At 45.6% G+C, this 27,139-nt stretch overlaps 1 protein-coding gene across 1 annotated transcript in view; it reads right to left on the reverse strand.

Moving 5' to 3' along the window:
- ADGRB2 (adhesion G protein-coupled receptor B2) overlaps positions 1-27,139 on the reverse strand; it is a 694,168-nt gene that overhangs the window by 40,338 nt on the left and 626,691 nt on the right. Inside the window, exons 18-21 of the mRNA XM_063954232.1 lie at positions 24,851-25,001; positions 22,226-22,295; positions 21,284-21,350; positions 4,459-4,544 (exon numbers count right to left, since the gene is read on the reverse strand). Coding sequence (XP_063810302.1) covers positions 4,459-4,544; positions 21,284-21,350; positions 22,226-22,295; positions 24,851-25,001 — 374 coding nt within the window. The remainder of the gene's footprint in view (positions 1-4,458; positions 4,545-21,283; positions 21,351-22,225; positions 22,296-24,850; positions 25,002-27,139) is intronic.

Genomic DNA, 27,139 nt, shown 5'->3' on the forward strand with positions numbered 1-27,139 from the left:
TCAGTGTCTCCTGTGACCGGCGCACAGACCCCCTTCTCTCCAGCGTCCTCGGGCTCATGAACCAAGTGCTCTGCCCCTCCAGGTCAGTGTCCCCGCCGCCCTGGTCAGCAGTGCAGAGAGCCGGCAGGTGTGTGTGCGGGAGGCATCCTTAATTTCTGCTAACAAGCAGAAATTGCGATGCGATCGCAATTTCTGCTTGTTGAAGGGGGGGGGGGGGGCGGCGTTCAGCATGCTGGGTGGCCTTGCCCTGTGATGGGGGGCCCCCAGCATGCTAACAAAAATTTGCAATTCTTACTGAATTAGCCCCTTGATCCTCTTTTAAAAAATATGTAATTGAACCTCTTTTTAAAATTTAAAAATGCCATTTCTCACCATTAAAAGTCAGCCACTGCATCATATTGATGTACTTTACATATATTGTTATGTGGATTCATGAATTAATGCATCAACTTGTAAAAGCACCATTTTTGCAACACACATTTACGTCTGTGTCTTGTACAAAGATTCATTCAACTCTAATACCCTTTTCACACCAAAACCCTGAGTCCAGCCCAGGTCACTGAACATGGGTTTCACCCCGCAGGCTGGTACTGTATTATTGCCAGGGCATTTCCTCTGATGGTGACATCATCTCCAAGCACCGATGAGCCAGCTCTCCATACAGTGTTACCCGTTGATACTGCCTCGTAATCCGGGTCATCTGGTGACCAACTCAGGTCGCTACCCGGGTTGGATTCCCAGGTCAGTTGACCCAGTCTTTTTTCAGGGACCCTTTCTCACCGAGCCTCTACCAGGGTTAACACGGCAATAACCTAGGTCGGCGTGGCGGTGTGAAAGGGGTATAAATTACATAACTCTATCTATCTATGGGCAACATAATGACACACCAGCTAGCATTGCTGTCTCACAGCACTGGGGCTTTCTACTTGATTCCAAACAGTGCCTTATTGGTGTGGAGTCTGTATGGTCTACCTGTGTTTGCGTCAGCTTCCTCCAGGAACTGTGGTGGTCCCCCACAATCTAATGATTTACAAGTATGTTAATCAGCATATGACACAAAAATTAACTCAAGTGGGTGTGTTACAGAATTAGACTGTTAGTTTCAAAGTGGCAGGGATTCATGTGAATGACTAATATATTTTGTATAGTGCTGTGTAATGTAAGTGTTATATAAAAATATGTTACTAAATAAATAAGAGCTTCAGCAGCTTTCATTGGTGTCTGTGCATTAAATGAAAAGATAGCACAAATGACATGTTTCTTACAAATACTAGATAAAGCCTTGAAAGTAATATATTCATCGTATCTCTCGAGGAGTGTTTATACTGCTTGTGAGGTTGCACTTAAATAGGTTTCCTATAATATCCCTTTATTGATATACACAGGTTCTGTGGCTGGCTAAATTCAAGGCTGCATTACACCTGGTTTTTATCAGCCACAGAACCCATGTAAATGATTGCTGTCCCAGATTAAAAGGACATTATGGCTAAACTATACTTAAATAAGGCATACCTCCCAACATGACCCTCATCAGGAGAGACAAAATACTCTACTTCTGGAGTTTTCTCTTAATGTATGATTGCAGACACCTGTTTTGAACAGGTTGATAAGAAAGGTGTGTGTCTGTGTCTTGTACAGGTGATGGCAATCATAAATTAAGAGGGAAGTCCAGGAGCAGAGTATCCTGTCCCACCTGGAGAGAGTCATGTTGGGAGGTATGAATAAGGTACTGTAGATCACAGGTTCTCAAACTTGGTGCTCAGGACCCCAACACAGTGCATGTTTTCCAGGTCTCCTCACAGAATCACAAGTGAAATAATTAGCTCCACCTGAGGACCTTTTAAAATGTGTCAGTGAATAATGAATACACCTGTGCCCCTACTGGGTTATCTGCAAAACATGCACTGTGTGGGGTCCTGAGGACCGAGTCTGAGAACTTGTGCTGTAGATTAAACTAAAATTAAAGGAAGCCCAGTGGTATGAGCTGGAGTTTCATGATCTGACATTTACAATTATCCACACACCTACAGTAAGTCAGGGACGTGCAGTCAGGGGAGGCAGTGCCTCACCTGTCATTAATGATTACAATAATACAAAGAAGACATATTCTGTGTCATAAGTATATTCTTTTTATTATTGTAATCATTTTTACATTGTTAAAAAAAGATTTAAGTTAGTTTCGGAGGCGCCGACAACAGTGCCTCCTGCGGTATTTAGGGGTATATTCAATTGAAGTCGGATCCATTCCGACATTCATTGTCGGAATGGATCCGACCTGGGCTATTCAATGCATTCTCAATTCGACTTTAAAAAAAGTCGAATTGAGATGCGGGAGCTGAGACGGGAGAGAGCCGTGGGCAGACGGGGGAGAGCAACGCTACAGCAGCGGCTATATAGCCGCTGCTCTCCCCTGTCTTCCCGCGGCTCTCCCCCCCCCCCCCCCCCCTTTGCCTCTCCCTGTCCCCACATCACAGCCGCCGCTCACGGCAACGTCCACCCGGCTCCAGCAAGCGAGGTCTCGATTGATGGAGCCGGGTGGACACTGCTGTGAGCGGCGGCTGTGACACAACCTCCGGCGCTGCTCTCCCCGTCTGCCAGGTAGATTCAAGACGGCAGTTTTCAACTTTTTTAGGTCGGAAGGGGTTCCGACCTATTCAATATAACCCCAAATTATTCGACAAGTCGAGGAATTCGACTTGTCGAAAAGCACGTGGATCGGTGGAATAGATGCCGATCCGTGTGCTTGTGTCGAAAACGGGGCCAAAACCGTCAGGTTTTGCCCCCCTTTTCGACCATTTGTATTTTATATTTTATGTTTTAGCTAAAGGTTTGTCATGTGTCATTTGTTTCTGAAATGAACACAAAGTGTTGTGTCAGAGTATAATGCGGGCCATACAGTACATCTGAGCCATGATTCCCTGTTCTGGCGATGCCGATCAGCAATCATAAACGCAGATCAGCGGACATTGATGATCGGTGATCCGTCAGGAAATCCCTGTGGTATATTAAACAGGAAGGTATCCGTGATACAGTTGTGATTGTGTGAGAAACATTTTCCTAGAGTTATTTTCCAGAATTGCATTAAAGGGCACAGACACTTTAAGCGATAGGTGTCAAAGACCACGCGGCCCACGCCCTGCATGCGGCCCAGATGCATATTTTTGCATCCCTGCATTACTATATGAAAACAAGTGGCATGTGGCCTGAGAGAACCTTCCCCATTAGTGTCACTCTCACTCTACTCCTCCTCCTCTCTCCTGACCCAGAAAGTGCTCAAACACAGAAGCATCAGGAACACGTGAACACAACCGGCAGGGAGTGAGGCGAGTGATGTGTGCGGGGGCCACAGGTGCTGAGCAGGGCACTGTATGGTGTGTGCAGAGCGGGGAGATAGGGTAATGGTGGGGTAATAGTGGGTAATAGCCCGCTCTTTGCCATAGCACGGTCTCTGTATATATACATAGCAGGTTTTTTTGGTATCAAGGATCGCCAGCCGGTAACATACAAACACAGCCAACACTGTGGTGGATATAAGGAGATGCACAGTATTTGCAGCACTCCTTATTGCAGCACTCCTTATTGCCCCAGCGCTCTCTCTCCTACAGGGCTACATGTAAGTACAGGTCTAACCCAGTTTGCACGGTGTGGGGGTCATTGATGCTGGATTTTGCCTAAGCGCCAATTTTGACTATACTTTGTACCAGATAGTACACTAGATAGTCAAGATTGACTTGCCTGCACAGTCTATCTAGCCTTATGATACCGAACCCGCGGGAGCGCGCATCGGTATCCAATCGGTATCGCAAGCTGCCTAACACCTTGAGATGTCCACTAACTTTCCTTAAGGTTTTGACTATATAGTGAAAATCTTACAGATTTATCTCACCGTGTGTACACACCTTTAGACTTTGATTATTTGTCCAACTGGGGTTTTTGAGTCTGACATGCCTGCTTTAAGCCAACATTCTATACAAAATGCTGATAACAGACAAGAATAGTTTGTATTGAGCTGCAGAGAATACTGTAAATGTAAATAGGATACCAAACATCTCAAATTTTGTCATATCCATTTGAAACATATATTTGTAATTCTGTTATATAAGGCAACATAATGTTTAGGTTTACTGATCCTTTAACCTATTACTTCCATTGAAAATGGCACAGTTTGGAATAAATGAGGTGATGTTATCTGTTGCACACACACTGTGAGAATGACCTTTCTGCAATAATCAAATAAAGATGCACTGCCCTATCAGACACACACTAACATTCTAGAAAAGCATTAACATTACGAAAATATTGAACACTGAAATTCTCCATCCAGCACACTGATATACAGTAGTATCCCCCAGTCAACACTGACATGACACATGAAGGGAAGAAGCCACAACATACACTATGATAAAATTATAAATAAAAGCAAATCATTATTGTGTTCAGAAAAAGGAATGCACTTACCCTGCCCGCTGCTTTTTGGACTTGTCTGATATGCCATCCCGAGACATTAGTTTGTTGAAGACAATAATGCCAATCAGCATGTTAACCTTTGAGATATAATCCAGATAAAACATTGAAATAACCAGTGCATGCTTATCTATAAACACAATTAAATTCATTTTACATAAACAATTATATTCCAACCTTATATTTTTCACTAAAGGAAAACTACAGTATTTTAGAATATCTTCTAATATTCAATGGACGTACAATAGGGATATTTAACTATGATTTTGGTGTGCCAGTTCAGGAGATTTGGGCGGGCCGAACATCTGGGATTTAATTGAAGAACACAAGTAAAGTTTAAAATATATTACACATATGCCATCAGAGCCACACATGCCTCTTTATATTCCCTCCTCTGCAGGACACCAGCATTTGTCACACATGTCCCCATGCACAGCAGCTACTGACAGTAGTGCCCCTTATTCATATTATGCCACACAGTAGTACCCCTTACTCACATTATGTGACACAGTAGTGCCCCTTATTCCCATTATGCCACACAGTAGTTCCCTTACTAACATTATACCACAGTAGATCCCATTTTCACATGATACCACATAGTAGTAGCCCTTATTTACATTATGCCACACAGTAGTTCCCCTTATTCATACATTATGCCACACAGACATGCCCCTTATTCACATTATGTGACACAGTAGTGCCTCTTATTCACATTATGCCACACAGTAGTGCCCCTTATTCCCATTATGCCACACAGTAGTTCCCTTACTCACATTATACCACAGTAGATTTTTCACATGATACCACATAGTAGTAGCCCTTATTTACATTATGCCCCACAGTAGTTCCCCTTATTCCTATATTATGCCACATAGTAGTGCCCCTTATTCACATTATGCCACACATGCCTAGCATGAACACTGGTAAGGCTGATGCAAGGCAATAGAGACTGTTACATGTGAACGTCTCAGCCAATATGAATCAGCCTGATTGCTTTCATTTTGGATATACTTCTGAGAGGATGTCACTAAAAACTTTGTAGCAACTCAAATCTAGCAGTTTAGTGTCTCCCAAATGTAACAAATACATCAAATTACCTGTTTGCACCAGCTGTTTTGCACAATCATTTTGACCCTTTACTATATGGCTTCCCTTGTGCATGAGAGCACAATATGTAGGGACAAAAACGGATTAACCTTAAGGTTTTAATTAACTTGGGGATGTGTGAGGGTACTTTATTCAACAGTTATGTTTGTGGAGGTTGCAATGAAAATGCATTAATATTTAAAGCAGTTGCTTCATTAATTTATGCAGCCTCCAAACTGGCATTAAGATCCTGTACCAGTAAAATCTAGCAGCACAGTTGTGAGGGAATACATATAAATTACCAGCGGGTGGAATGCCGGCTGTCCATATACCGACAGCGGCATCCCGCCTGCCTCAATGCCGGCAGCAGGGCGCGTGCAAAGAGTCCTCTTGTGGGATTGCTGCTCTTGCCACAAGATCTATTCCCACTCTATGGGTGTCGTGGACACCCACGAGTGTGATTAGTCCTGTTTTGCCGGGATCCTGGCTGGCAGTATTCCAGCGTTGGTATCCTGACTGTTGGGATTCCGTCAGCCGGCAAATTGAACAGATCCCGTTGTGAGTGCCTTCAAATTTATCAGCTTTAACCCTTGTAGATTATGTAAATATCATTCAAGTACAGGCAACAAATAATATTTTGCTCAGTGATTATTATCCATACACTGAGATCCTGCCAATCATTGAACAACCCTGTGTACATTTACAAACATACTGTCTAGGGTTGCAAAGGTAATGCAGGAATAGGAGCATAACATAAAAAAAGTCTAACAAATGCCTTGTGCACAACACTGCTGCTTCATGTTTGAGTCCATTTCTCCAAGTAACTGGTATCAATAGGCAAATATTTTATTACTTGTTTGTTTACAAAATTGCTTTTTAATGAGGAACAGTCAGTAAGGGCACCAGGAAACCTGTAGGGAAACTTGTTGTCAAAAGATTTTTTTCTTCCATCCACTGTTTGCCTGGGAGAATGTCTGTTGTAATTTAAGCATTATAGCAAGTATGGTAGTTGCTAAGCTGGGCAGTGTTTTGTCTCCTTACTGGTTCTAGAGGGCTGACATACAGCAATCAGCCAGCATTAGAGAGAACTACCAAGTTATGTGATTAGAATAGTAATACCCCTTTCATACAGAGATTTGGACCTGGGGCAAACCGGGTCCTTTCTCTGTGTGAAAGAGTCTATCCAGGTCCAAACTGCTGGGGCTCGATCTTGGTCGTTACCAGGGTTATTCTTGGGTCCGACCTAAGTTGCCTACGGGTGTGGAAGGTGAGACCTGGGTTTTTCGACCCAGGTTACCTTTCAAAGCTGCTGATTGGCTGTGCATCCGGAGGCCCACCTCAAGTGACAGACATGGGATTAGTGTAAAAGTGGTTGATCTGGGAATAACCCGGGACCAGTGTGAAAGATGTGAGCCAGGTTCGACCCGTGTTCAATAAGTCAGGAAAAATACAGGGACCAAGCCCTGGCTTTAGTCTGAAAGTGGTGTTTTACCTCTTTCAGATTAAAAGGCAGAGTCGCACCCTAGATTTTGTACACAGGTCCAACCCGAATGCGATTTGGCTGAGACCCCTTTTAGACAGGCGGCTAGACCTGGCTTATTCCCGGGTTGGCGATGTCACCGCACACAGGTTCTTCCTATGCTGGCTCTTCCTATGCTGAAAATGGGTCCACCCACTTACAGTGAGCCTTACCCGGGTCCTTCCCGGGAAAACTCTGCTCACTAGCAAGGTTGGATTCTCGGGTCACTGGTTCCGGGTTAAGCCGCTTCCACTGACAAAAATCTCGGATTGCTTGTGTGCTCACGCCTAATAACCCAGGAATTTCATGTCAGTGGAAAATAGGTATTCGCCATCAGATTAGTTTGCTTTTATGTAATTTACATATGTTTTATTTAGCGTTTACCTGACTAGGCACCGTTCATGTTAGTGAATTATAATCATTGGTATTATATAGTAGTATATATTGAGATTACCATTTAGTTATTAAACATGGCAGTTATATTATATTCATTATAACGGTTTAATGTTTGTGCAAAATAGTTGGATTATAATGCAGACAGGTTGTCATTTTATTACGAGATTATGCGTTCTCATTTTGTATAATTTGGCAAGATACTTACATATTTATAATCAATAAAAGTATATGGTATTTTGCTTATGTTTGGTTTCTTTGTTATACAGTATGTTTAATTAATACCATTTGTCTCATTGATATCCAATTACGTGATTATTCATAAGATCATGTTGCTTTGAGATTTGCATAATAATGTTTAACAATTTATTTTTAGTGTGGCTATACATATGTAGAATTTCTTATTTACATGTAGGGCTCTATTCAGTTGTTATCGCTGCCCGATTTCCCATATAAAATGACGGGAGATAGCCGGGGCAAAATTCAATTGATGCTCATTATCGCGCAGATCGCACCCATTAGTGTCGGGTTTAGCCACATAAAGCAGCTAAACCCGACTAAACTAACGGTCGCGATTGTGAAAAGTACCGTTTGGGCACCCAAACAAGTCACATTTTGCACATTTCAGCTCGCCACTCCCAGGGGATACGAGCGGAAATGCCGACAATAGCAGCTCTGACAGGAACAACAATTGAAAAGCTCTGAAGGGCGCACAGGCATAGGCGGATCCAGGAGGGTGGGGGGGCACCCGGTCCCGTGCTGCCCCCCCCCCCTGTCGTTTCTGACTTCTTCTTTTTTCAAAAGGAGAACAGTAGCAGCACTACTGCTATTTACGTCAGTCAGATTTATAAAAGAGCCGGCAGGCACTAGGATCTGTCACGGCTCTAACAGCAAGTCTGTGTGGTAACCAATGGGGAGGCTGGAGCTGCAGCTCCAGCCTCCCCCTGCTCACCGCAACCTGCTCACCGCAACCTACCTCCCCCACTGCCAGCCAGCCAGAGCCCAGCCCAGGCGCGGGGTTCAAATGCCAGCATCGAGTAAGACTGTTACTTATGATGGCGCAGAAGGCTTCATTAGTCCTCACTGCACCGCACAGTTTCCCAGTGCTTCCTCCTCCACTTCCTTTACCACCATTCTAGGTGCAGTCAGCCTCAGCTTTGAGAAGGCGGCTCGTGTGATTGTGACAGGGCTGTCCTGCAGATGTCTTATGCGGCTTGTTGGAGATCCAGCTGGCTGCTTCTACTGATCAAAGATGGGCAGTTCGTGTCCTGCAGTCTGAGTCTCAGTGCAGTGCCCAAAACAAGGCATGCTGCACCTGCCACCACCAACTAAAAACTTTAATAATTGTATTGTGCTGGGGTGCCTTCCAGGCTCCCATAACTAATGGAACAGGTGACTAACATTTCAAGGCCCAATCAGCCTTTTCATCAGTGTGAAACATTGGCAATAAACCAGGATGCACTCCTACAGCCAATCATTACCTGGTGGCATATTCTGTGAGGCCACACCCCCTGTGATACCACTCCCCTTATCTGGGAGCACGCATGCCTTAGGTGCATGTAAATATAACTATTACCGTTCCCCTATCATGGTGCCCCCTTTCATTTTCTTCTGGATCCGCCCCTGCGCACAGGAATGACAGCTGCTGGTGCTAACAATAGAATAGTGTCCATAGAGTTCAATCCAATTAGCTATGAGTGAGTTGGCTTGTATAAGATGTTTGCACGACGAACTCGCACAGCAAATTACACTTGAAATCCAATTCCAAACTCGCACTGCTTTTTCAGGGGAAATTCATGTTTTTTTTGTGCACACTCCCCTGAGGGAAAAGTTTCAAGCTTATTCTATACATGACATTTGAAATTGTTTATGGCATATTATTTTTTTATGCTGTTTATTTTTGTGTTTTAGTTTATTTGTTTTTTTATCAATTGCTGTGTGATCAAAAATATGTTTTATTATACCTATCATGTTTTTTTAATCATCACCTTTAAAAGGTCATGAGATTTTCAAAATAGATGGGGACTGTCTTTTATACACCTTTTACACCTAAAAGCTCGGGTCTGTTCCAGGATTTTGAACACGGTTCCAAACCGGGTCATACCCGGTACACCCCCTTTATACCACGGCTCTGACCTGCATTATTCTCGGGTGGATCTATTTACACTGTACACGGATTGCAGTAGTGCTTGGAGTTCTTTCAGCAGCAACATTAGCCACAGCACAAATTCCTGCTCTGTCCCCTGATGTCACTAGCCCCGCCATAACTAGGGCTGTGCAGACGGTGCTGTGCACACAGCACAGATGCACTGTGGACGTTTTCTGCCAAGTGCCGTTGTGATGTATATCACTGATCTCTCCATGCTGTAAACGTGAGCTGACTCGGGTGACCTGGGTTCCCTGTTTACACTGCCCTTGCAAGGTACCTGGGATGGATTCCAGAATTACTGTACCTGAGTTAACAATTTTACACCGAGCCACAACCTGGGTCAACCCAGCAATAACCCAAGTCAAAAGCTCGGTGTAAAAGGTGTATTAGTGACCAGGTGTATTTGACAGATGTTTGTTGACCTTACAGTATTTTGGAATACCTTGATAAAGGGGTAACATATGTAGCGAAACCTGCTGAAAATAAGATTTTAAAACTACCGGTAAATCTTTTTCTCCTAGTCCGTAGAGGATGCTGGGGACTCCGTAAGGACCATGGGGTATAGACGGGCTCCGCAGGAGACATGGGCACTCTAAGACTTTAGACGGGTGTGAACTGGCTCCTCCCTCTATGCCCCTCCTCCAGACCTCAGTTAAAGAACTGTGCCCAGAGGAGACGGACAGTACGAGGAAAGGATTTTTGTTAATCTAAGGGCGAGATACATACCAGCCCACACCATACACACCGTACAACATGGAATATACCAAACCAGTTAACAGTATGAATAAAACAGCATCAGCCAGAGACTGATCACAACTGTAACATAACCCTTATGTAAGCAACAACTACATACAAGCCTTGCAGAAATTGTCCGCACTGGGACGGGCGCCCAGCATCCTCTACGGACTAGGAGAAAAAGATTTACCGGTAGGTTTAAAATCTTATTTTCTCTTACGTCCTAGAGGATGCTGGGGACTCCGTAAGGACCATGGGGATTATACCAAAGCTCCAGACCGGGCGGGAGAGTGCGGATGACTCTACAGCACCGATTGAGCAAACATGAGGTCCTCATCAGCCAGGGTATCAAACTTGTAGAATTTTGCAAAAGTGTTTGAACCCGACCAAGTAGCTGCTCGGCACAGTTGTAATGCCGAGAAGCCTCGGGCAGCCGCCCAAGAAGAGCCCACCTTCCTAGTGGAATGGGCCTTTACCGAATTTGGTAACGGCAATCCCGGCGTAGAATGAGCCTGCTGAATCGTGTTACAGATCCAGCGAGCAATAGTCTGCTTAGAAGCAGGAGCGCCAACCTTGTTGGCTGAATACAGGACAAACATTGCCTCTGTTTTCCTAACTCGAGCAGTCCTGGCTACATAAATTTTTAAGGCCCTGACTACATCAAGGGACTTGGAATCCTCCAAGTCGCCCGTAGCCACAGGCACCACAATAGGTTGGTTCATATGGAACGACGAAACTACCTTAGGTAGAAATTGAGGACGAGTTCTCAACTCCGCTCGATCCACATGGAAAATCAGATAGGGGCTCTTGTGAGACAAAGCCGCCAATTCGGACACCCGCCTCGCAGATGCCAAGGCCAACAACATGACCACTTTCCAAGTGAGAAATTTTAACTCCACCGTTTGAAGAGGTTCAAACCAGTGTGATTTAAGGAATCGTAACACCACGTTAAGGTCCCACGGTGCCACTGGGGGCACAAAAGGAGGTTGGATGTGCAGCACTCCCTTTACAAAAGTCTGGACTTCTGGGAGAGAAGTCAATTTCTTCTGAAAGAATATAGATAAAGCCGAAATCTGCACCTTAATGGAGCCTAACTTAAGGCCCATATCCAGCTGTGTTGCTGTAGTACTCTCAGGGAGAGAGACACGCTCTTTAGTAACTGATCTCTCGATCTTGCCTTTATCAGGAGATCGTCCAAGTATGGGATAATTGTGCAGGAGCACCATCATTTCCGCCATCACCTTGGTGAAAATTCTCAGGGCCGTGGAAAGCCCAAACGGCAACGTCTGAAACTGGTAATGACAATCCTGTACAGTGAATCTCAGGTACGCCTGATGAGGAGGATATATGGGGACATGAAGGTAAGCATCCTTTATGTCTAGTGACACCATAAAATCCCTCCCCCTTCTGGAGATCACTGCCCGAGAGATTCCATTTTGAATTTGAACCTTTTCAAATATAGGTTTAGGGATTTTAGATTCAGAATTGGTCTGACCGAGCCATACGGCTTCGGGACCACAAACAGGGTTGAATAAAACCCTTTCCCCTGTTGCCCTAGGGGAACCTTGATAATCACCTGCTGTTGACAGAGTTTTTGAATGGCAGCTGAAACTATTTCCCTCTCTGGGGGAGAAGCTGGCAAGGCCGATTTGAAAAATCGGTGTGGAGGCACATCGTCGAACTCCAGTTTGTAGCCTTGGGATACAATTTCGACCACCCAAGGATCCAAATCCGACTGAACCCAGACCTGGCTGAAGAGACGAAAACGTGCCCCCACCGGTGCGGACTCCCGCAGCGGAGCCCCAGCGTCATGCGGTGGATTTTGTAGAGGCCGGGGAGGATTTTTGTTCCTGGGAACTAGCTGTGTAAGGCAAAGCCTCCATATGTCTCTTTGACTCAGCATCACCTGTCCATTGACGGGTCCACAGGGACCTTCTAGCAGAAACTGCCATGGCATTGGCTCTTGAGCCCAATATCTCTCGCAGCCTCTCTCATATATAACGCTGCGTCCTTAATGTGACCCAAGGTCAACAAAATACTATCCTTATCTAAGGTGTCAATGTCAGATGACAAGATATCTACCCACGCTGCAATTGCGCTACCAACCCATGCCGACGCTACTGCAGGCCTGAGTAGGGCTCCCGTATGGGCATAAATTGATTTTAAGGTAGTTTCCTGTCTGCGATACGCAGGATCCTTTAGGGCCGCCGTGTCCGGGGAAGGTATTGCCACCTTTTTGGATAAGAGCGTCAAGGCCTTGTCCACCGTGGGCAAGGATTCCCACCATGACCTGTCCTGGGAGGGGAAAGGATATGCCATAATAATTCTCTTGGGAACCTGCAGTCTCTTGTCTGGAGTTTCCCAAGCCTTTTCAAATAAAGCTTTCAGCTCACGAGATGGTTGAAACGTTACCTCAGGTTTCTCTCCCTTAAACAAGCAGACCCTCGTGTCAGGGACAGAAGGGTCCTCTGTGATATGTAATACATCTTTTATTGCAATAATCATATATTGAATACTCTTGGCCACTCTTGGGTGCAACCTCGCATCATCATAGTCGACACTGGAGTCAGAATCCGTGTCGGTATCAGTGTCTGCTACCTTGGAAAAGGGATGTTTATAGGACCCTGAAGGGTCTTGTGACACAGTCAAAGCCATGGATTAACTCCCTGCTTTGTCCTTGGACTCTGCTTTGTCCAATCTCTTATATAATAAAGTCCCATTAGCATTTAACACATTCCACATGTCCAACCAATCAGGTGTCGGCTGAGCCGACGGAGACACCACCACCATCTGCTCTGCATCCTCCCTAGACGAGCCTTCCGCTTCAGACATGTCGACACACACGTACTGACACCCCCACACACATTGGGATATATGAATATGGGGACAGCCCCCCAATAAGCCCTTTGGAGAGACAGAGAGAGAGTATGCCAGCACACACCCAGCGCCACTATACACTGAAAACACAGTCCCAGCCAATACAGCGCTTTTTTATATATATGATTTGTGCCAAATAAATGTGCCCCGCCCTCGTTTTTTGTCCCGTTACTTGGTTCAGCAGGGGAGAGTCCGGGAGCAGCTTCTCTGCAGCATGCTGTTGAGAAAATGGCGCTGGTTAGTGCTGGAGGATCAAGCCCCACCTCCTCGAAGGCGGGCTTCGGTCCCGCTCATTTTTTTATACTGGCGGGGGTTTTATAATATACTGCCTCCGCAGTATCTAATAATGGTGCCAGTGTTATGTGAGGTAATTATTGCTGCCCAGGGCGCCCCCCCCCCTGCGCCCTGCACCCTTGCTGTGCCTGTGTGTGGGAGCAATGGCGCGCAGCGCGACCGCTGCGCGGTACCTCTCTGAAGAACTGAAGTTTTCTGCCGCCTTTGTCGTCTTCTTACTTCATATACTTACCCGGCTTCTATCTTCCGGCTCTGTGAGGAGGATGGCGGCGCGGCTCCGGGACGAACAGCAAGGACGACACCTGTGTTCCGACCCTCTGGAGCTAATGGTGTCCAGTAGCCTAAGAAGCAGAGCCTATCAGTAAAGTAGATCTGCTTCTCTCCCTTCAGTCCCAGGAAGCAGGGAGCCTGTTGCCAGCAGTGCTCCCTGAAAATAAAAAACCTAACAAAAGTCTTTGCAGTGCATCCAGTCTCCTCTGGGCACAGGATCTAACTGGGGTATGGAGGAGGGGCGTATATGGATGAGCCAGTTCACACCCATCTAAAGTCTTAGAGTGCCCATGTCTCCTGCGGAGAACGGTCTATACCCCATGGTCCTTACGGAGTCCCCAGCATCCTCTAGGACGTAAGAGAAATTGTGATTGTATGCTGGTTCTATATTTAACTTTAATGTTTGAAGAAGAAGGCAATAGTCTATACATCCACATAAGAAAGGAATGACAGCTGAAATATGTTATGCTTGATTAGTATGCTACTTGCGGTACTTAAATGTCAGGTATCGTAGGTAATAATTTATGATGAAGTGACCTGTTAACTTTCACATAAGAAAATTCACCACTGTACTAATTAAAGGAGCACTCTTCAAATTAGTGAACGACCAACTTGTTCAGTTTTTAAACTGTATTCCTTTGAACATTTGAATGTTCTTTTAAGCCTTTAATCGGATATATCTGAAATCAAATCTGTTTAATAAAACAGCTACTGTATAACAGGCGTGTTTTAAAATATCAACAATGTGTGTTGTATGTCATTCACTGACACCAGCTAACATCAAAAGTACCTAAAAAATTAAACAAAGGAATAAATAGGATTTTAATTACCTACTGGCAAATACTTTTATCGTAGTCTGTAGAGGATACTGGGGCTCCATTTAGTACCATGGGGTATAGACGGGTCCGCTAGGAGCCATGGGCACTTTAAGAATTTGATAGTGTGGGCTGGCTCCTCCCTCTATGCCCTTTCTACCAGATTCAGTCTAAGAAACTGTGCCCAAGGAGACGGACATACTTTGAGAGAAGGATAGATAAGGATCGTGGTGAGATTCCAAACCAGCACACACAAACAAGAGGAAAGCTATGCTAACCAAACCTGAACCCAGAACAGAAACAGGTGAACCAAACAACAATACTTAACCAAGTAACATTGCAGGAAGACCGAAGCACCACGGGCGCCCAGTATCCTCTACAGACTACAGGAAAAGGATTTACCGGTAGGTAATTAAAATCCTATTTTCTCTTACGTCCTAGAGGATACTGGGGTTCCATTTAGTACCATGGGGAAGTACCAAAGCTCCCAAATCGGGTGGGAGAGTACTGAGATTCTTGCAGAACTGATTGACCAAACTGAATGTCCTCAGAGGCCAAAGTAACGAACTTGTAAAACTTTGCAAACATGTTCGAACCTGACCAAGTAGCTGCTCGGCAGACCTGTAAAGCCAGACCCGAGACACCCCGGACAGCCACTCAAGAAGAACACACCGACCTAGTCAAGCGGGCCTGAACAGATTTCGGAACCGGCAAGCCTGCCGTGGAATAAGCATGCTGGATAGTGAGCCTGATCCAGCGTGCAATGGACTGCTTTGAAGCAGGACACCCAATCTTATTGGGATCTAATAGAACGAACAGCGAGTCAGATTTCCTGTAATGAGCTGTCCTCTTTACTTACACCTTCAAAGCCCTCACAACATCCAAAGACTCTGGAGTAGCAGAAGTGTCCGTAACAGCCGGAACCACAATAGGTTGGTTGATGTGAAACTCGGACACCACCTTAGGAAGGAATTGCTGACGAGTTCTGAGTTCAGCTATGTCCTCATGGAAAATTAAGTAGGGGCTCTTGTGAGACAATGCCCCTAACTCCGACACACGTTGTGCTGAAGCCAAGGCCAACAGTGTGACTGTCTTCCACGTAAGATACTTAATCTCTACCTCCTGTAACGGTTCAAAACAGTCCAATTGGAGGAACTGCAGCACCAAATTGAGATCTCAAGGTGCTGTAGGAGGCATAAAGGGAGGTTGAATGTGCAGAACTCCTTTCAAAACCATCTGGACCTCAGGAAGAGAAGCCAATAGTTTCTGAAAGAAAATAGACAAGGCCAAAATATGAACTTTTATTGAGCCCAGACGTAGGCCCACATCCACACCCGACTGCAGAAAAAGTAGGAAACATCCCAGATGAAATTCCACCGCAGAATATTTTCTGTTCTCACACCAAGAGACGTATTTCTTCCAAATACGGTGGTAATTTTTAGACGTTACCCCCTTCCTGGCTTGAATCATAGTCGGGATGACTTTGTAAGGGAAGTCTCTCCCGGCAAGAATCAGCCATTCAACTTCCATGCCATCAAACGTAGCCGTGGTAAGTCTTGACAGACGAATGGGCCCTGTTGCAGAAGATCCTCGCGAAGAGGTAGAGGCCACGGATCTTCGAGGAGCATCTCCAGAAGGTCTGCGTACCAGGCCCTTCTTGGCCAGTCCGGAGCAATGAGAATTGCTTGAACCTTTTCCATTTTTATTCTTTTCAGAATTCTTGGGATCAGAGGAAGTGGAGGAAACACGTACACCATCTGATATACCCATAGAGTCGTCAGAGCGTCCACTGCCACTGCCTGTGGGTCTCTCGACCTGGAACAATACCACTTGAGGTTCTTGTTGAGACGAGAGGCCATCATGTCGATCTGTGGATATCCCCATTGACTTGTCAAGCACCTGGACACCTCCGGGTGAAGGCCCCACTCCCCCGGGTGCAGGTCGTGTCTGCTGAGGAAGTCTGCTTCCCAGTTGTTAAACTCCCGGAATAAAGACTGCCGACAACGGCGCAGCGTGTTTTTCTGCCCAGAGGAGAATTCTTGACACCTCTGATATTGCTGCTCTGCTTTTTGTTCGGCCCTGTCGGTTTATGTACGTTACTGCCGTCACATTGTCCGACTGGACCTGAATGGCCCGATCTTGAAGAGGATATGAGGCCTCCAGAAGGGTGTTGTATATAGCCCTGAGTTCTAGAATGTTGATTGGAAGGATGACTTCCTGACTTGACCATCTTCCTTGAAACTGCACCCCCTGGGTGACTGCTCCCCAACCTCTGAGGCTTGCGTCCGTGGTTAGCAGAATCCAATTTTTAATCCTGAACCGTCGGCCCTCTATCAGGTGAGAAGTCTGTAGCCACCACAGAAGGGAGATCCTGGCCTTTGGCGACAGACGGAACCTCTGGTGCATGTGAAGATGTGATCCGGACCATCTGTTCAACAGATCAAGCTGGAAGGGTCGTGCATGAAACCTTCCATACTGAAGAGCCTCGTAAGAGGCCACCATTTTTCCCAGAAGGCGACTGCATAGGTGCACCGATATCCGAGTTGGTTTGAGGACATTCTGAACCATCGACTGGATTACCAATGCCTTTTCCAATGGAAGGAAAACTTTCTGCGACTGTGTGTCCAGAATCATTCCCAGAAATGGGAGCCTTCTAGTTGGCTCTAAGTGAGATTTTGGAAAATTCAGAATCCAGCCATGATCCAGGAGTAGTTGGGTTGTGAGGCCAATGCTGTTCAACAACTGCTCCCTGGACGGAGCCTTTATCAGAAGATCGTGCAGGTACGGAATTATGTTCACTCCCTGCTTGTGAAGGAGAAACATCATCTCTGCCATCACCTTGGTGAACACCCTCGGTGCCGTGGAGAGACCAAAAGGTAGGGCCTGGAACTGGTAGTGACAGTCCTGCAGTGCAAACCGTAGATAAGCCTGGTGAGGGGGCCAGATCGGAATGTGAAGGTACGCATCATTGATATCCAGAGACACTAGGAATTACCCCTCCTACAGACCTGAGATCACCGCTCTCAGAGACTCCATCTTGAACTTGAACACTCGGAAGTACGAGTTCAATAATTGTAGATTCAAAATCGGCCTTACCAAACTGTCCTGTTTTGGCACTACAAACAAGTTGGAATAATACCCCTTGTTTTGGAGATGAGGACAATGACCTACATTTGTACCAGTTTTTGAATGGCATCGTGTAAGGTTATACTTGCCTCCTGTAAAACTGGTAAAGCCTGATCTGAAGAATCTGTGAGGTGGGAGTTCCTGAAACTCCAGTCTGTACCCCTAGGAAATAAGATCTATGACCCAGGGATCCTGGCATGATGTTGTCCAGATGTGACTGAAATTTTTTTAGTTGGGCTCCCACCTGCCAGTCTTCTAGGCATTGCGGTCCACCGTCATGCTGAAGGCTTTGTGGAAGCAGAACTGGAACTGAGAACCGGCAGTTGCTGGTTTGCCTCTAGCGCCTCTGGTGGCTGTAGAGAATCCTCTGGCTTTGCCCTTAAACTTGGCAGTCCGAAAGGACTGTAGAGTAGGTCCTGAGTAGGTCTTCCTAGATGGGGGGAGCTGCAGAAGGAAGATATGTAGACTTACCCGCAGTAGCTTTGGAGATCCATTTGTCTAGTTCTTCTCCAAATAAGGCCTCTCCTGTGAAGGGTAGGCCTTACACGCCTTTCATGGAGTCCGCGTCCGCAGTCCACTAGCGTAACCATAAGCCCCTGCGTGCTGACACTGCCATAGCCGTGGTGCGTGCATTAAGCAAACCCACTGCTTTTATGGCTTCCACTATAAAGTTTGCAGAGTCCTGCATATGTTGCAGGAGTAAAACAATATCCCCCCTAGATAAGGAATCCAACCCCTCAATTAGGTTACCTGACCATCTAGCAATGGCTTTAGTAATCCACGCACATGCTATAGTGGGTCTTTGGGCCACCCCAGCAGCCGTGTACAAGGATTTGACTGTAGTCTCAATCTTGCGATCAGCCGTGTCTTTCAGGAATGCTGCACCAGGGACAGTCAACACATTTTTCCATGACAGCCTGGATACTGATGCATCCACTGTCGGTGGATTTTCCCATTTTTTCCTATCCTCAGAAGGAAAAGGAAAAGATGAGATTAACCTTTTAGGGATCTGAAATTTCTTATCAGGATTAACCCACGGTTCATCAAACAGGGTATTCAATTCCTTTGACACAGGAAAAGTGACTGAGGATTTCTTTTTTACATTAAAATAAGATTCCTCACACTCCTCTGCCACTTTATTAGGAATTTGCAGAACATCTCTGAAAGCTTCTATAAGAGCCTCTATTCCCTGTGACAGAGCAGCGTCCCACCCCCCTTCTGAATCCACCTCCCCTTATTCCGTGTCTGACCCATCAGCGTCAGAGTCAGACCGCAGGATATGGGCCAGAGTTCGCATTTGTGGACAAATGGCAAGGGACTGAGACGCTTGTTTGGGGACTCTGTTCATAATCTCATCCACAAATTGGAAATCATTCCTTTGAGGGAATCCAGCCACGCTGGGTCAGCCCCGCTAGCCTGAGAAGGTACATTACACTGAGTACATAGTAGTGAGCTCCCTGGGAAAGAAGAACACTCTGCTGTACATGAAACACACTCTTTGCCTGACATATTGTAAATCTGACAGCACACACACACACACACACACACACACACACACACACACACACACACACACACACACACACACACACACACACACACACACACAGAGAGGAAAGGTTAAAGGCACAATTAACCCACAAAGAGCCCTTCCAGGGAGACACAGAGGTATTTAGAGCCAGCACACCGAGCCCTTATCGCTAATGCCAGGCTTAGCCGGGTCTCAGACTAGGTACCCAGATTGGGGACTTAGTACACTAATGATCGCTCCCCCTGCTATGACATCCTGGTACCGCTGAGGTAATCTGGAGTCACACCGGAGGAGCTGCGCATCCCTGTCAGTGGCGCTGGTGAGCTGCTGGATCCTCTCATAGTGAAGCCCCGCCCCTTCAATGGCAAACGGTCTTCCCGCGTTTTTTTATACTGGCTGAGGTAATTTGTGCTTAAAGTGGAGACAGAACTGGTTTTAAGGCTTTGTTTGCCAGTGTGGGTACTGTGTACAGTGTACTGAGACGCAGTTGTGTACTGAGTCTGGAGACGCAATCCACCCCGGTGAGAAACCGTACATCTCCGTACCCTGCCTCCATAATGGCCGGCGACTTGCTAACCGGGACGCTGGCTAAGTACTCACCATTCTTCTTTCTTCTGGCTCTGTTAGGGGTGGCGGCGTGCTGCGGGAAGGGGCAGCGGCGTGCTGCGGGAATGTACACTCGCCATGGTGGGACTTGCGAATAGTTCCCTCAGGAGCTAATGTCCTGTCAGCGGGGAACGGGACCATTAACCCCCCCCCCCCCCCAAGTCCCACAAAGCAGGCAGGCTGGTGCCAACCAGACCTGCCTGAAAATAACAAACAGAAAAATAAATGCAGACAATTCTTCAGGAGGTTCCATAAGCGTGACTGGCTCCTCCGGGCACATTTTCTAGACTGAGTCTGGTAGGGGCATAGAGGGAGGAGCCAACCCACACTATCAAATTCTTAAAGTGCCCATGGCTCCTACTGGACCCATCTATACCCCATGGTACTAAATGGAACCCCAGTATCCTCTAGGACGTAAGAAAAAAATTAATTAAGTGGCAGATTGAGGGTGGGATGTAATAGAGTCTGAAGTCGCTGGATGTGCAGGCAACCAACCCTAGACTGGTCAGTCAGAAAATGGGGAATCCCCTTCCTAAAGACAACTATCCCTAGGGAGTTCTCCGTATCCCATGGCTTTGGGTATGGAGTTTATTATAATTATTCTAGATTTTCTGAGCACATCAGTTTCCATGATCTGGTAAATCAGTGCGATCCTATGGATAGTGTCCATGACTGACAGCTCAACTGTACCATGGCTCCTGCAGGGAGACGTCATGTTGGTTTGTTGGTTTGCCAAGATTGTGGTTGTTACATGGACTGAAGAGAACCTTTGCCAAGGAATTGATCAGTAAAGTGGTGAACAAGGGTTGTGGGCGTGTGGTCACTTAATATAAAAACATTCGGTGTGTGTGTGTCCTGTGTTTATGTTAATATTTTTTTTACCGGTGGTCTACAGGTGCCATCAGGCCCTTGATGACTGAGCATGTTGGCACTTTTTGTTACCCAAGCGTCATCATGCCCTGGCATGCAGGGACCAGTAGTCCATCTGTTAACCTGGCAGTTAGTCAATTTAGCCCATACTCTGAAATATATACATTCCTACAGCTCAGTGACGACACATTTGCTGGCTAAGGCATCTTATTCTTGCTAAAATATGTTAACAACAGATTGTGATAAAACAGTCTAGGCATACATTCAGTCTAGTCTATTGCATTATTTAGGCAAACAAAACACAGCAAACTTTATAAAGGCTTTTCCCAAGTTTTGAAAGACGTGCGAAGTTAAGTAAAGGTAACCACATGTGAGTCATCTGAGCAGAGCTGATAGAATATAATGATGCAATCTACTGTACACCTGATTACAGAAATGAACATGGATGTACTGAAAGAGGAGAAGGGGGGCAATCACATCTGCTGCCACGTGTAGAGTTGATATACAAACAGCAAGCAAGGGAACAGGATTGACCAAGCAATGCTTACCAGAACAATGACAGCCGCAGGACCCACAAAAGCGTAGAGTAGCCCTCCTTCTAGAGAGAGCCAGCAACTGGAGGCCACAGAAACACATAATCCAAGAGTAGTAAGGGGGGTAAAAAAAAAGAAAGAAATGTAAGTCAATGGAGGAGCTAATAATTCAGTATTTGTCGACTTGCTAAACCTACTGAATCAAGAAAGGTATGCCAAAGGAGAAGAACTAACTGGCAGATGGTTAACCTATACCCCTTTCACATCTCCAATGCCGGATCCCACCCGACAATTGGAAACGGGTCCTTCCCGGGTGGGATCCGGCATTGGAGCCTCTGCGCTGGCTTCCCGACCCAACAATATGCCGGGTCAGTTACCATGGCGGCGGGGGGGCGGGGGTGGAGGCGGCACTGGGAGATGAGCTAATCTCCGCGCCGACTCTCCCTATGTAGTAAACGGGTTCCGGGTCGCATCAACCCGGGAGCCCGTTTACACTGCCACTGACTCGATATTCAACCCGGGAATAACCCTTCTTATTACCCGGGTTGAATTACCGGGTCAGGCGACCCAGGAATTCTCCAAGGCCCCTTTCACATCACACACTGACCGGGTTATTTTTGCGATGTGAAAGGGGTACTACAAAGGTCAGCAGGAAATAAAAACTATGCATATTCTAAGTTCAAAATAGCAAAGTGTTCAGGTGTCCTTAATTACAGGCAAAGTCTCAGTTTTTAACATTTTGTTTAATGTTAACCAACTGCATAGTGGAATTCATCTTATTTTGTATTACTGGATACAATACCCACTACATGCTAATTCTTCTGTAATTACATATTCAACTGTAGGTAATACTGAGTGTGACAGGCTCATTATACCTGCTCGGTAGCAGAGAATTTTTAGAAATCATTTTAAAATGCTTCTGGAAAAGACAGAAAAGTACACTGAGGACTGACTTACTAATTGGGTGTTCCATATCCTTTTGTTCTGGTGAAACCAACAGACACTGCAACCACCAGAGCTGGTAACCCTGACAACAGAAAGAAATAATTATGTATTGTTATCTACACACTTAGGGGTTTATTTACCAAAGGCTGAATTTCATTAATTTTGATCAATTTCAAACTGATGAAAATCGATATGAAACGATCGGCTGGATGTAATGCCGTCCGAGTCCGGCGGCCGTGCGGGATGCCGGCCGAACTCAAGACTTTTTTTAAAGGGGCATTCACTTACAAGGCATGGTTTTGCCTTGTAAGGGATTGCCCCTTTAAAAACGTCTGAATTCAGTCAGCATCCCGCACGGACGCTGGACTCGGGCGGCATTACATCCAGCAGCATGTTGGGTTTCAGGGGCTGAAACACACATTTACTAATAGATGATTTTGAAATGTTAGTACATGTTTGTTTTAGCCCTGGAAGCACAACATCGATTTATATCTATGTGAAATCGATAAAAATCAATAGAAAATGACCTTTAGTAAATGTACTCCATAGTAACAATAACACACAATGTGAGTTTTTCACAGATTGTTACAATGTCTTGTACATACAGAGTTCACCATTATGCAGGGACAGATATTACCATTAGAATGAAATAGATAATGAACACACTGATATGCCTTACACTTGCTTTATATTACTATGTAGTTTGCCTTCTGTAATTTTTCCTACAGTATGTTGATAACATACAGTACGTATAGTATAAATAATGGCATTACATTACAGTTATGCACTTCATTAATCAATGCCCAAAGTAAGAAACATGACATAAGGATTTGCATAAATAATGGTATTGTAAACACTGAAAAGTGTTCTGACTTGAGCATTTTGTTACTAATTATCTCTTGTCTAATGCCTCTTTAGGACCACCAACTACAATCAAACTCCGCCATTTGTTAGATTAAATAATTGCTTGTTCCACCCTCATTTATGTATTATATTTATATCAAGAAGAAGGAAATGCCACGACAAATAGGGCCTGGTTCTGAGTTGCATACACAGCTGTGCTAATGTCAGGCGTAGTGGAGCCATTTTCTACATATGCGTCTATGTCTCACTGCAGTTGAGACGCACCGGGAGGTAATTTAGCAGGCGCACAGAGACGGTCCATCTTATGGGGGTGTTGCGGCATGCCACTGATAAGTGGTTGCATACAGACACGTTCAACCACTTACAGTTAGGATCCCCCTCATCCTTGCCACCATCCATGGCAATTGCGAGTTGACTGCCGTGACACAGCAGTGCACAGGCACATGTGTATGCACTTGCTTCCATAGGAATGCATTGTGCGTACGCACCCTGCAACTAGGTGCGAATAGTTGCGTCCGCGATACGTTCGCACGTGTGAATGGATTGCAGCAAGGATGAGAGGACACATCTGTATATACAAGGCTATACTCAGACGGAGAAACAGCACCTCACATACGGGGGGGCTGGTGTAGCTACTGATGGTGTGACCGATGGTGTGTCTAAAGAGCCTACAGATGCTGACAGTCTCAGAACCAGCCCCATTGTATTTTATTAAATGTGCAACTGATGTGTGTTCTGGTATTTTTATTTCTTGGGTGTTTTTGAGCATATCAATGTAAATACAGCAGCAGGAATCTCTGTATTTTAAATAAACCCAACTCGTTAAACATATAGGAGAACTCTGATAAACATCACCTCCGGAGCACATTAAAAATACAGTGTTATTATGGGGAACAAGAGGCTTTGTCACCCACTAGCCAAGCATTGCACCCTATAAAGGCCTTCTCCACCCTTTAAATCTTTAAAAAAAAAAAAATAATCAGATAAGGTGAAATCCTTGTGTATGTATGTAGGGGCATTCTGATCTGTTCAACTCCCCCGACCAGAAGATGCAAGAGCCTCCTTGCCATTTTGCCGTACAGTAGCACAGAAATAGATGCAATGTAACACAAAACAACATATGAGCTGTGGCGTGCATTTTTAGGTATCATGTTGGGAAATAACTTGTCAATTGAAAAATGTGCAAAGTCCCATTATTTCCACTCAGCACTAATAATTACATAATTGATTTTAAAACTAAAAGCCAAGCCCAGATAATCACAAGAGGAAAATAACAGAGGAAAACAAGACAGAAACATTATAACCCTGTTGAAATGATTCGCGTTGGCAGATCTGAGACAGGACTGGAGAGAAGCTGGTAAGAGATTTAGCTTTAGAAACGTATTCAGTATAATGCAGAGTAAACGTCAAATGAACATGTGAGCCTATGATTGAATACAAATATTCACAGAATGGTTTAGTACCGATAAGAGATTACAGTCTTATTCTCAATTTACAATTGCTGCAAACTCAAGCTGTAAACTAGAAGGCAAACATATAATACAGCAACATGCCTCTGAATAGTAAGGCACAAAAATATCAGCTGAGAACCTGCTGATACCTTCTCTTCAAGTGCGAGAAATATGTGATTTCTTATAACTATTCACACTTATACACATACAGGAATCAGTTTTGCAATGGCATTAGTGAATTGTCCTTTTACACATTACAAAAGTGTAATAAAAATGTGGTTAAAATGCTAAAAGCAAAGCCCAATAAAGACTTTCTTCTTACCCCATCCCAGGCACAGGAAGCGCTTACGCACCAGACGTGTTCTCATTTGCCCAATGACAGCGAGGTAGGACTGCCAGGCCTCCGTAAGCACCCAACAGAAGGAAGAGAGAAAGAAGAAGTGCAAGAAAGCAGCAATGAGAGCGCAGACAGCCTGAAGAGACACAGAGGACATTGTAAGGAGCAGAATAATGATAATGTGACCATTGTGTGTCCATATATATTATCAATGGAGTTTAAATGTGGGGCTGTAGGCTACCATCTGGTATCACCTGTCATAAGTCTGCACTTAGTTTATCAAACATCAGATCATACAATTCTTTTATTTCAGTGGCGTCACAAGGCAGGCGCGAGGGGTGCGGCCCGCATCCGGGTGTGACGCATGGAAGGGGTGACACCAAAATGTGGGCTCCTCCACAGTGACGGGAGCCAGGTGCTACAGTGTGAAAGTCTGCTACAGCACCTGCCTCCTGTCATAGAAGAGGAGCCGACAGCGATGGTAGACAGTCTCCGGGGGCAGCCCAGCATCTCCGGAGATGATGGGCACGCCCCCGGAGTTACGATCCTGTGAGACCAAACCACTTTATCTGCGGCCACACCCCCGGCGTGCTGGGATATCAAAGGTGCGCACCGGGTGTCACCACACACAGTGACGCCTCTGTTTTATTTGTCAACGTTTTGAACATTTATTTAAATATAAAGATAATTTTATGTTAAATAACTAAAAGCAACTGAATTAAGATTATTATAAATATGTAACCACAAAGCTAGGACAAAACCAGTATAACTAGAAAGAACAACATGACCCATTTAAATAAGAGATTTTTTCTACTGTGTTTCCAACATTTTTCTTCTCAATGAATTAATGTAAACCGTTTGTTTAAATAACAATGACCTGGCGCGAGGTGCCACCAAACGTGTACACGCACCCACCATAAACAGTGCCTGCAACAAGGGCTGTAGAGAGCTGGGATGGGCACTTGTACTTTTCAGGGGACAGTGGCCTAAACACGGGAAGCATGACCACACCCACTGAGAAAAAACACAGGGAAAAGTATTCTTAGCGCCATGACACGGCGATGTGCCCAGAACAGCCTCCAGCCCCCTCCCCCACACAGGCAAGGGAGGACTACTGTTGCTGCTCACCAGTTGCTGCCTCCCTCATCCCACTGCAGCCCCGCACACGCCAACATATGCTGGGCTGGGGAGAGAGTCTGCTGCTGCTACTACTGACAGGTAAGATAGGGGTCTGGCGAAGCAGGGACCCTGCTGAGCCCCTTCAACAAGTCGGGCCAAGGTAATTAGTACCTGCCTCTCTGCTTTTTAGGTCCTACTTGTAACATCACATTTATAGGAGCAGTTTTCCCTTTTACCCAGGGTGCGAAAAATAAGAATTTACTTACCGATAATTCTATTTTTCGTAGTCCGTAGTGGATGCTGGGGACTCCGTCAGGACCATGGGGGTTTAGCGGCTCCGCAGGAGACAGGGCACAATAATAAAAGCTTTAGGATCAGGTGGTGTGCACTGGCTCCTCCCCCTATGACCCTCCTCCAAGCCTCAGTTAGGATACTGTGCCCGGACGAGCGTGCATAATAAGGAAGGATATTGAATCCCGGGTAAGACTCATACCAGCCACACCAATCACACCGTACAACCTGTGATCTGAACCCAGTTAACAGTATGATAACAACGAAGGAGCCTCTGAAAAGATGGCTCACAACAAGAATAACCCGATTTTTGTAACAATAACTATGTACAAGTATTGCAGACAATCCGCACTTGGGATGGGCGCCCAGCATCCACTACGGACTACGAGAAATATAATTATCGGTAAGTAAATTCTTATTTTCTCTAATGTCCTAAGTGGATGCTGGGGACTCCGTCAGGACCATGGGGATTATACCAAAGCTCCCAAACGGGCGGGAGAGTGCGGATGACTCTGCAGCACCGAATGAGAGAACTCCAGGTCCTCCTCAGTCAGGGTGTGCCCCTGACCAAGTAGCAGCTCGGCAAAGTTGTAAAGCCGAGACCCCTCGGGCAGCCGCCCAAGATGAGCCCACTTCCTTGTGGAATGGGCTTTTACTGATTTTGGCTGTGGCAAGCCTGCCACAGAATGTGCAAGCTGAATTGTACTACAAATCCAGCGAGCAATCGTCTGCTTAGAAGCAGGAACACCCATCTTGTTGGGTGCATACAGGCTAAACAGCGAGTCAGATTTTCTGACTCCAGTCGTCCTGGAAACATATATTTTCAGGGCCCTGACAACGTCAAGTAACTTGGAGTCCTCCAAG

This window comes from Pseudophryne corroboree, chromosome 2, assembly GCF_028390025.1.
Source record: "Pseudophryne corroboree isolate aPseCor3 chromosome 2, aPseCor3.hap2, whole genome shotgun sequence".
NCBI lineage: Eukaryota > Metazoa > Chordata > Amphibia > Anura > Myobatrachidae > Pseudophryne > Pseudophryne corroboree.